At 45.1% G+C, this 12,177-nt stretch overlaps 2 protein-coding genes across 5 annotated transcripts in view; both read right to left on the reverse strand.

Moving 5' to 3' along the window:
* Positions 1 to 12,177, reverse strand: part of LOC6552962 (kin of IRRE-like protein 1) — a 74,343-nt gene that overhangs the window by 42,853 nt on the left and 19,313 nt on the right. The window lies entirely within an intron of this gene.
* On the reverse strand, positions 7,062 to 7,835 carry LOC6552853. The gene is made up of 3 exons (XM_026976048.1): positions 7,803 to 7,835; positions 7,498 to 7,626; positions 7,062 to 7,442 (listed from the first exon to the last, which is right to left on the reverse strand). The coding sequence occupies exons 1-3, from the start codon at positions 7,833 to 7,835 to the stop codon at positions 7,062 to 7,064; spliced, it is 543 nt and encodes a 180-aa protein (XP_026831849.1).

Consider the following 12,177-nt stretch of genomic DNA (forward strand, 5'->3'; position numbering starts at 1 on the left):
ATTTATCCATGAAACATTGCTTTTCTACGTATAAAATTGGTATTTTCCTGCCAGTATAAAAAGGGATAAAATCAACTTAAATACATAACAATTATTTTCTTTAACTGATATAATTATCTTGCGCTCGGCAAGAAGGTCAGTCAGTTGGTCAGCAGGTCGTGGCCATGGCTTCGCTTCGATATCAAGAGGTCAAGGATTAATTGAAGCCTTTTGGCTCTTTAATTGCTGTTTGCGTAGCCAATCCGCACTTGTCATCGCTCACAATGGGCCACCGTCGCTTTTCGGCTTTTGTTTGGCTGTCAACTTGCGCTTTTCATGCGTGTTTGTGGAGTTTTCCCGCTAGGCGGATGTGCATAGGTATGGGTATAAAAAATACGTTTGGTCTTGTTGCGTGCGTTGGCCACACGTGACTGCCGTTAGTCCGCCGAGTTTCCGTCTTTTCCGACGGCTGTTTCACCCGCCAAATGCTACACAAGCTGGACAAGCAGAACTATACGTGTATACGTTGGATATACGAGTATATATTTATATATCCCTATTAAATGGGTGCATGGAAACATTCGCTCACGCAATGATTTATTACGCGTGATTGGCGTGATTGCCACTTTGCTGGTTTATTTCAGGCTGCGCCGTCGGTGTCGTTGGTTCCGCTTTTTTCTTTTTGTATCGGGTTTCGTATAAATGGGCTTTGTATTTCAATTATACAGCGGAGTTAGCCAACTTTTGCACTGCCTTTTAAGGGCTGCTTTATGCGGACCTGACTTATGAAACTTGTGGGCGAATTCCGGCAGGGCTGTTTAATTTCTGCGTGACCAAACAAAAGTCGGCCCACTTAATTGAAACGCATTTTAATGCAAAGATTTGCCCCGCCGGAAAACCACTGGCAAACAAAAATAAAGCGATGCCGCAACAGCGAAAGTAAATAAAACACAGTGAAACCGCCGCCGGCTATTTGCAGGGCAAATAAAAATATTAAAAATAAATAAGCAGTAGCAACGAAATTTGAGCCTCGGCTGAGTGCCGTAAAGGAAAAGTGCCGCCCCAGCTGCGCTCGTAGTCGTCCTCACGGGCAAGGCAAATAGACAAGGATCCGGATTCCGGAGCCAGCTGCGATTGCAGTTTTAGCTGCCCGTGCTCTTCGCTCCACTTTTCCTGGTCCGGGTTCGGGTGCGGGTCCGGGTCCGGGTCCGGGTTTGGGTTCGGGTAGGAGTGCGAGCACGGGCTTCAAGTGCGTGCCGCTGAGTGCTGCTTATAGGATTGTTTCAGCTTCTGCAGCACGGCTCGTGCCGTGAAGTGCCGTTGTTGTTTAGCCTGTTCCTGTTCGTCCTGTTAGTCCTGGCTGTCTCTGTCTCTCTCTGCCACTCTCTCTCTCTCTTTCTCTCCCTCTCTTCGGTCCATGTTTTAAGGGCTTTACGTGCCCGTGCACAGCCAGCAAGGATAACAATTACTCTAGTGGCATGTCCACCATCTAGTGTTCCGCTAACTGCTGATGCTTCCCAAAGATACCCTGCATGGGCAGCTAAAAAATGGCATTATTGGTAAAAGCTAAAGTTTTAAAATTGAACAAATTCTCCCGATTAAATTTTATATACGAGTATACCTGATTTAAGGCGCTTTGGAAAGCTGTAAGCCTTTGGTAACAAATGAATTTAAAGGGTGTCCATAATGCACTGCAATTCGGTATTCATTAGAATTGCTTGTTTTCAATTGTGTAGCGGTTAAATAAAACCCTGTTTAAATACATTTTTGTGTTATTTTTCCCTCCTCTTTGTGCGTTGCGTCTGCCGGTCTGAATTTATAGTTTCACCCACTGCCCACAGTCCAGTTTCCACTTTTCCGGCTCTTGGTGCTCTCCAATATGTCAGACGCACATTTCGGTGGACCGCCCCCTTCTGAACGTCCATCCCCAACCCCATTCCCACCCCCATCCCACTTCCACACCCGGTGCCCGCATCCCCATCCCTCCAGCTGTCTAGTGCCGAGCTGCTTTTGCTGTGCTGCTGCTGTTTACTTTTGATGATGCATTGCAGCGTAATAATTTCACGTAGACGTCCACGGCACGCAACAAACGACAAATGGCCAGGGGAACTACACTGGCAGAAAACTATTTACGAGCTTAAAGACACCTTCATTCAATCGATATTAAACGTATTCATATCTTTTTTTTAGGCGAACTGGAAAAGTTTTATCAAAACAATTTCTAATTCTCATGAACTACACTTCTCGGAATCCTTAACTTTATGGAAGACTTTTAAGTGCATAGACCGAAAAAAAAATCAAATGGGTCAACTGGTCGCGACTCGGCTCTTAGCATCTGGTCAGTTATAAAATGCTGTTTGTGCTCTTCAGCAGCCGGCCCATAGCGACATTACTCATACGCAACGTGGCCCGGGGATTTCTCTTCCCAGCAGTTTAACATGCCACGAGCATAAGGAAACTGGCGGGAATTTAAGAAATATTCCCACCGGCAGTCAAGGTGCTTCGAGCCCCACTCACACACTCACACACTTACGCGCACCACACCCTCTCGCACACACACAAAGCGACACAAAAGTCTCCATTCACCTCACACACTTCGCCTTTGTCGGCAATCAATGAAAGCAATTTGTGAATCTCTTGTGCAATTCGGCGACATACAAACGAGCTCAAGGACTCACACACACACACACACACAAACACAAATACAAACACCCGGTAGGATGTGTCGGGAAAGGTATTGGCAGTTGCGATGAAAAATCTTGTATGCAAATCAAATATGCAAGATGATTTGTAAATTTTTCCAAATGTATTATATATAAAACCCGGCAAACGAGAAGAGTCCCCCGCAGCAGCCGCAACAACAGGATTCTCCGGCTTAAACTTTTTAAACCTGTTCCGCATCATCGACCCATCCGCAGATTTCTATCCCTCGTAGGTGCTAGGCAAACATGCAAGCTGTGAGGATTATAAAAAGTAGCAAAGAAAGGCGACAGGATGAGGAGGCGAAAAAGGATAGCCCCGACAAACAGCCACCCAAAAAAGGAAACAAAAATATAAAAAAATAAGGGCACAAACAAATCCCCCCATTCCCTCATACACATACACACACACTTAGTCAGATCCCATTTGGTTGCTCGCATGTTCGCATGTGCTAAGCTTTTTGTAGCTGCCTCAAAACTCCTGCCACCCACTTTCCCCTTCCCAGCCGACCGCCTACTTAGGCATAATGATATATTTAGCTTGCCAAGTGATTGTTATTTGATATTCAACAGATTTCTGCTCTTTGCCAGACTTTGTGTCTGCTTTTGAGGATGGGCCACGCCCTGCAAAGGTTAAATCGATGCGTGCTTGTATTATTTCATGAGTTTGCAGGCATCTAAAACAACGATTCAGGTTCCTCTTGGCCAACGTTGCGAATGCGTAATGTCAGGCGCCAATTGACCAGTCAGCTGCATACGGAAGGTGATTTGTAAACTGACAAAATAGCCAACTTACCCCGGAATTTCGGATAGACAATGGATGGCACGTTTTGTCGCTTATATTTTTCCATATTTTCATAGCTCATTGATTGCCGAGCGAAATGGCTTGGAACGGTTCAACCTGCTTACCCTTGTCCCATTTTTCCCATTTCTCCCACTTTCCCATTTCTCGCCCAACTTTCATACTTTTCTTGTTGTTTGACACTCGAAGTTTATGCATTTATTTGTAGCAGGCCGTAGAGCTGCTGAGTTTGCCCGAGTCGTTGATTTATTGTATTGTACTCGCTGCCATTGTAATATTTGTGTCTGAGTGGACCACTTGAGTGGTGTGGGTGTGTGAGTGTGAGTGTGAGTGTGTTGTGTGTGCGGATTCATATGGCAGTCAAGTGGCCACTCGAGCTTATGTATGTAATTTTTATATAATTCCTAGGACCGCCTTCAACTGCAGTCGCCGCAAAGTTTCATTTGCTTTTATGGCCCACTTAGCACCATTAATGTCTATGGCCATCGATCACGAAACTATGGATTGCGCTTTAAATCCAGAAAGGGACCCAAAACGAAATTGCTAGCCGCATATTTTGCAATGGCACAGCACTAAGCTCCCACCGCTTGGCTCACTAAATATGCAAAAAGGGGGTTTTCCACGGCAGGATTTGGCTGTCGCATGCGAGGCAATTAGAAGCGGAAAGCCAAAGCGAAAGGCTCAGCGGGCAAAAGAGGGGCTGTGGGCAGTGGGCCAGGATCGGGATCGGTAGATAAAACCCCAACGGAATTGTGACAAATACGCGGCAGTAACAATTCATTTAGATAAATCAGCCGGAGCCAGACAAATGAAGCCATTACCAGGACGGCCCTGCCATTTGTGACCTGTTCGAGTGCCATAAATAAGTCATTTCAAAATAGGTCTAGGCCAAGTTCTGGATTTGGCCAGGCCAACAACATTGGCCAACAACGTTGCAGCAGCAGCAGCAATCAGCTGTGCCACTTAGACGACTGTTTTGCCCGTGACAAACAATGCCACTCAATTTCCGGGTCTAGGCAACTCCTGTGCTGACAAACGATGGTGCTTATTAATTAAACTGATTAAATTGCAGGTTGCGTGCGGCTGGCACTTTCATTGATTGGCCAACGATCACATTCGGACTGGGAAAATTTTCTTGGCCAGGGCCAGCACTTTGGCCCAATTAATAACGCCTGCCAAAGTTGGAGTGTTGATAATCACAGTCGTCGTAATAACAATAATAATCATAATCAAGCCAAAGGCAAAGGCAAGCGCAAATTGAATTATTTCATTAGGTGCCGAGTGTGGCTGATGTTTGGCTTGGCTGCTGATTGAGACCAGACCGACTGATTGACGGATTGCATGATTGATTGATTAGGTTTAGTCGCAGCCGTTAAGGCCAGTTGATCTCATGAGTACCCTCGTGCAGCTCAAGATGAGCTCAGTTAGCTGGCTGCACTCTATTATAGTAACTGGTTGCATAAAATGTGTCCCATCCTGAACAACCATCCACCCATTTTGCGTTTTGCATTTTGCCAGGACTTGAGCACGTTGTTCCCATCTTTCAGTTTCCCCACGGTGGAGTACTCCTGCTCCTGCCCCATCCCGCAGCTGCTCACTTTGTTGCTCGTCTTTTGCAGGCACTTAATGTGCTGTTCCAGCCACCCAGCCCACTATCTCTGCTCCTGCGATGGAAAACAATGCAGTGGGTACATGGCACATGGAATGACAAGCAGACACAGGCGAATTTCAGCACGGAAGCGGAAGTCATTGTTGTCGCACAAAGGCGAACGCGTCGCAATTATAATAATTTTGATTGCACGCCGCCAGCTTGTTATGGTGGTCGGTGGTGCAGTGGTGCAGTGGTGCAGGATCCTGCCTGAATTATGCAGCCCGCCAGGCGGGCGACGGGCGAGGGGAAGGACCTCCCAGGGATGAGGAGCACACGTGCCTCTCTTTTGTACTTCCCCGTCGCTTTTATGGATCTTTTTTAATTACGAGTGCTAGACAACGTCTGATGCGAGTGAGGAAAAAAATCAGGGACTGTGGTGTGAGGTGAATTGAGCCACTCTCGGAGGCACCATCATTATCCTCATCATCATCAGCGAACTCTTCTTCAGATGGCTGGCCAGCTCCTGTTTGTTGGCAATACCCAACTAATTAGCTACACAAATAAGCAATTAACTGGAAGGGGGGCTGTTGGTGGTCACTTAATTACACAAATTATTTGCCACAAAAACCTCAAACTCAAAAGCTCCTACTCGAGTGCACTCAAGGACATGCAGCTAACAAAGCAGTCTAGCTGTAATAAGGAGCTATGAATGTGTGAGATCTTGCTTAAGTGGGTAGTAGTCCTTGGTCAGCAGTTTGACCATCAGAAAGAAAGGAAAACAATTTTCTTGAAAGCTTTGATTTGACTAAGTAAACTGGGAAATGCCGGAGAGCCACAGATAACGAAAGGAGCAAAGGCGGGAAAGGATACACCAGAAGGGAGACAACTATCATTTGCTTTTAATTTGACTCGAGGGCGTAATTAAAGAAAAATGCCAAGCCAAGCCAAAGTCCTTTGATTGTCGGCCCGGGGCAGCCAGTTGCCTCCCTGCCAGCTTCTTCTCGGCTGGAAATGCAAATCAGTTCAGAACTGGATCCACTCCCAGCCAGAGAAACAAGCACGGAACACAGATGGATTTGGCAGGAGGGCCAAAGGAGGCCAAAGGAGAGGGCCGTAATACGTTAATTGTTTTAAGAAAACAGGCTGAGGCTGCACGTCTTGAAGGACATAAATCCCGTTTAACCTGACGCTGCAAAGCCAGACACATTGGCACGGCGAGAACGGAAGGGGGAGCGGCCAAGGACTTGCTGGCACAGTCATCCAGCTAACACATAAATTCTGCTCCTTTATTCCAGTTGCATAACATGTCCTGCGACACCGACAAAAAACACAGTGAAACCACCCGAAGACAGACCGACAGACGTGTTATATATAACGGCAACTTTTGCTGCTGACTTGGCTAGCCAATGTTGCTTTAGCAAGTGATCGAATAGGGATTACTCAACATTCTAAGCTTTCACTTAGTGTCTTTAGAAACTTTTCCTCTTGGAGTGAAATATTTTCAGATTAGACTACAATGACCGAAAACCATTGAAAGTATTTTATTCCCTTTAATTCTCTGTCTATGTTAATCGTGCAATTATGTCGCATCCAACTAATCCTTAAATTGGGCATACCCGTTTACATTACAAGTAATGTGCATGTGTTAAAAAAAGTGTCAAAAAACTAACCAGTTTAAATAGTGAAAGAGGGGCCTTTGGGGCAAGGGGAGCTGGCAGCAGCAGACGAAGTTATGCAAACTCAGCAGAGGACATTGACATGCGAGCGAGTCCTGTGTGTATGTATGTGAGTATGCGAGTGTGATTCAATTTGCAGTTGGGACAGTGCAGCCAAGAGCAGAATAACCCACATCGAGGACTTCACAGTCAAATTGCCATATTTCATCTATGACTTTTACGACATTTTCCTTTATTTTTCAACGCATTTTAGCAGGTTGCGATGGAAGTTCCCACAGGATACATATGAACTTTCGTTGATTTCAGGTTGATGCCTAGGCAAGATTGCTTTCGATATCCCCGACGCACTGGGTGAAGTATTCCCTGGCCAATCGGCACTCCTCGCTGTCCACGTAAAATTCGCTGGGACACTTTTGCATTGCATGGATGCGGACGCATATGGTGACTTGTAAGGCAAAGGGGTTGCAGGGTTCCTCGATGAATTCAATATCCGGCAGGTGGAGAGTGAATCGTCTTCCGTGTGACGATCGGAATAACTCGCATTTCCGATACGCATCCACCAGGAATGGAATCGATTCATTCTGTGGCTGGGGCGCAATCGTCTGCAGGTTGATGCGAATGTTGGCCAGATCCAGGCGAAAGGGTGGATCGATTTCTATGTAGCCGCAGCCTATGTAGTTGCACTCCTCAATGCACTGTTTCAGTAGGATAAAATGTTTATAGTTTGGATTGGCTATACTTCCAGCTCACCATATTAATCGTATATAGTTCGGCAAAGTTGAATTTCCGGTGCGCAGGCAAGTTGAGGCTTTTTCTACATTCGGCATTGCCTTTATCTAAGCTGGGACGTGTTAGCTGGCAGCATTTGATGGATAGGTCCTGGCAGGATATGTAGAAGTAGCATTGTATGCTTTTGGTTTCGTTATTTACATACTGCGGCTCTTTTCCTCTCCAATTTGCAATTAATTTCGCAGTTGATCAGGCAAAAGCACCTGAGCAGCAGCTAAACCGAACTAATCAACAAATATCGGATTTATAGCATGGCTCTTACTCACGAATAGAGAAAACACCACCGACCCAGGGGACATTTCAGAACTGACTGAGGCATAAAACTAATTTATTGTTCCAAATGAGACGCAACATTTTACAATTAAAACATGCTTAATTGCCCATGATGAAATTAATTATTTATATTAATCACCGTTTTTGACACCATCAATACCTGCGATGAAAAAGTGCTCACACCATCGCGACCTCATATAACATTCATATGTATCCTGACAAAAGTGCAATCCAATACGTCCGAGCCGCAGGGCTTCATGATTAATTGGGTTGGCACGCCATCAGATTACGTATACGTCACGTTGCCAGCCTCAAGGTCGAACGACTTGGCCCGCCGTGAGTTAATAAATTGTTTGGCGTTGTTAACTAAATTTTGATTGCCCCGGCGGCGAAGGACAGAGGCGGATCGGACCGCACCCACACCACTCATTTCTTGATTTATTGATATGCTAATTGAGTATTTGCACGTCGCTCGCCTTTTGGTCCTTTTTTAATGGCTCAAAGAGTGCGTCGGCGTGTGGGTTTCGGTGGCCATTGGAAGTTATGAGCCATGGCACGCCATTTGCATGGCAGCGTGTTGTTCAAATTAATTGTAAATGGTTGTAATTTGCTGTTGCCGCCATCGCCGCTGCCGTCGTTCGCTTTTACAGTTTAATTGCAGCTTAAAGAAGCGAAAGGCGAAAGGGGCAGGGCCACGAACTTGGACCGTCGAGTGAGAAGCGGGCAGGCTTAATTAATTTATGGCCATGGCCGTGTGCCCTCCCCGCCCCCTCTTCGCTTAAATACACGTCATTTGAAGTTTGAGCGTGTTTAACGCGACGTATGAGTGATTTATGTTGATGGAGTGCACATTAAGCGATGTTGAGGCAGTTAAACTGCCAAAGGGTCATCAATTGAGTTGATGTGCAAGGACTTATGTCGAGGTCTTGGCCACGGTTCCCCCGTTTCTCCACTTTCAGCATTGTTGCGTGCCCACAATGTCCTTGCCGATTCCTGTCCACCCCCCTTTCTCGCAGTGTCTGCCGGCCAAGCGGCTCACTTCGTTTTGTGAATCGCCGATGGCTGTATAAATAACATGTTTATGTGTAATGAAGATTTTTGTAAATTAATGGCAGTACAAATACAGATACTTAAGCCTCCTGTTGACAGGCAAACGAACGAGAATCAGTTGTATTTTCCCGGAGGACACCTAGCATAATTACTTAAATACAAGAGGGAAATATTAAGCTTTCCCGATTTTTGCTTGGAAGAGCCGTGATTCGTAATGAAATTATTATGCTAACACTCCATACTCTTCTTGTACGGTATACCTATTTTCTATGCAGACCTATTTATTATGCAAGATTAATTATAATTATTTAGAAAAATAAGATGAGAAATATAAATATGTATATTTGTAAATGTCTATGCTTTGCTTACATTAAGAAGAGTATACAGTTTCCCCTGTAATTTTCTATAATATTTCCCACCCCAAGTGCTGGTTAGTTTTGCACGCAATTTAATTATATCTGCAGGATTTTTCCCTCACCACCCAGCTTCCCTGCTTGTGTGTCGAAATTAGTAGGAAATTGTTAATGCGATAACAGATTTTCCCACAGAGTGTGCACCATGTAAAGCGTCTTTTAGCCCGGTTGGCAGGCAACTGTGCATAAAGGGCCTAGCGGAGTGAGTGGGTATTTTTATTGTGCCAAAACAGATTTAAGGTAAGTTCGCCTTTAAGCAGAGGAGCAAGCTCGCTGACTGGATGGATGAGGGCGAGGGGCGGTGCGAGTGCGAGTGCGAAACGCCAGAACATGGCACATAAATCGTTGGCAGCTCACGAGAAAGTAGAGCTCCGAGAGCTGAAAACACGTTAGCAAGTGAGAAATTCCATTGAAAATGCATTTGTGGCGAACGGCGTGGCTTGCAAAAATGGGGAAGTGGTTGGATTTTGTTGGCAGCTAAATTAAAGACGCAACTCACGTGGTTGCTGGCCAACGGGGGGCGGGAAGCTGTCCCTCTTGCTCCGCACATAAATCAGTTTTAAATGCGTATAAATAAATTGGCCAGCAGGTGGGTGGTGGATGTGTGGCATCCATGTGGGTGTTGCACTCCTAGCCACTGCGGCCAGGCGAGGTCATGGTCTCCAGCTAGCCGCAAGCACAACTCGCAGCTTAATCCAAACACTTCGTTCTCACAATTTATGCGCTTAGATTGCCAAGGGTGTGTAGAACAGGGCAACAGGACTGAATGTGTCGCCATGTTTGTCTTGTATCTTGGCTGCTTAGCAGCGACTTGGTTATTTATCTAAGCTCAGGATACACGGAAGGAAACATAAAGCCAAATACTCTAGAACCCAAATGTTGATAAAATAAGATCAGTAATTGAAGGAATATATTAAAGTTGAAACTTGATGGAATGCCGCAAACATCCCTTTAGCTGAGTACCATGATGCAGCTGGGCATAAATAATATTTCCAGTCGTGAAGATTTTTCTTTGCGCTTCCCGTCTACAGCTTCATCTCATCCACTTGGCTGCGTTTAATCAAAGGGATTTTCGTTGCAAAATTTAACTAATTTACTTTGTTAACAGTTGGCTTTTTTTGGCAGTACAATATTTGCCTTTTCACTGCCGAACATCCGAAGAGCCTTATTGAAATTTCATAGTCTAATTTTGGGCGCAAATTAAATTTTAATTACGCGCCGTTTCCACTTCCACATCCTCTTCCCCTTCCTCGTCCTTTTCCGTTCCTGGTTGGCTTTTTGCAGCTCGATTGGCTTAATTGGAAACGCTCCCTGCACGTATTCTGTGTGTGGGTGCAAATAAGTGGGTGTGTGTGAGGGTGTGTGAGTGTGTGTGTGTGTGGGCAGGCACTTTGATGCCTTTGACAACATTTGTGTTGGGTCCCCGGAACGCGTCATTAATTTTTAACCCTTGCCCTGGCCATATTTCCACTCGTGGCAAACAAGATTAAACCATTTCCTCCTGGCACGCAGACATTTTGGCGTCCCTCATATAACATATATATATATATATGTGCAGCGGAAATGTAGTGCTCTTATACGCAACCAAAATCAGCAGCCAAAAAATAACCGAATTACCCGCTTTGATGATAAGTAAAGCAACACATCAGCCGAGGTATATCGTTTTTGCACATGTTTCGGTTGCATTTCATTTGGATTGGGCAAGTGTTTTCACTTCTTGGAGTTGAAATTAAAATAAATTTCATTTGGCAGATATTGATGTTTATTTTGTAGCAAGGATGTTAATTGCCAGCCGGGAACTTTCTGTTTGCATATGTCTCATTCGCCTGCATTGCTCCTAATCAACTTTCTTTTTATTGAATTAAACAAATTTGTTTCTAATTTGGGACACAGAATCCGGAGCACAAGCATCGCAGAGCCCTCAGCTCGACCATTTCGGCAGTGGATCATATTTGCCAGCAGTGGCAGGTCCAACGTTTGGCTATTTGCATAGCTAGGAATTGGGGGATGTAAACTGCAGCTGAGGGGACTGCAGATGCACGAACTTCATCAGCAAATTAAATCTTTGCTCCTCTGGCACAGCAACCTAGAAAGCAGAGGGCTTTGAACTATATGTGTGCGCAGTGTACCCCTATTTCGATAGACATTTTCGGTGACAGGTGGACATTTTTCCCCAGTGCGCCACTCATAATTATATTCAAATGAAGACAGAGACAGAGGCACCAAGTGCCATGTCAGTTGCACTTCATTAAATCCGAAAAAAGGACGGGAAATTATATGACAGGGCGGAAGTAAATATGCAAACTTTTTCAGTGCTCGACTAATGAATTTCAATGAAAGTTGTTCGCTTTTCCGCTGGCGCCATTGTTGAGCGATCTATCACGCATTTCCCGGCCTCGGTGCTTTTCCAAACCGCCGATGCCCCGCTTTGCCACTATGTTGACATTGACAAGTTGGCAGGCGAAGCGAAATGCAATCAATATCCAATATTTACATGTATTTCGTACTTGAATCCCCCCCATCTGGAAAATTGAAATGCAGCTGCAACATAAAATAGATGTCAATTTCGCTGGCACTGACAACAACACAAATTGAAAAGAAAATAGCCAGTGGAGGAGCATCGGGGAGGGGGCTAATGGGCAGATAAGCTCACACACACACACAAAAACACACACACACCTTCAGTTTTCCGCCCGCATAATTGTAATCAGTGTTTACAATCACTTGCGCCATTTTCCCCATCGAAGCGCAGCCCGAAAGTATGCAATCCCCCCAAAAAAAGGAACCACTACCGCATGCTAATAAAAAAAAAAAAAAAAAAAAAAAAAAAAAAAAAAAAAAAAAAAAACTACCGCATGCAGCTCAATTGTAGGCTGACCTCTGACCCCTACATGTGTTTGTACTC

The sequence above is a fragment of the Drosophila erecta genome, unplaced genomic scaffold, assembly GCF_003286155.1.
Source record: "Drosophila erecta strain 14021-0224.00,06,07 unplaced genomic scaffold, DereRS2 tig00000000-arrow-pilon, whole genome shotgun sequence".
Classification (NCBI taxonomy): Eukaryota; Metazoa; Arthropoda; class Insecta; order Diptera; family Drosophilidae; genus Drosophila; species Drosophila erecta.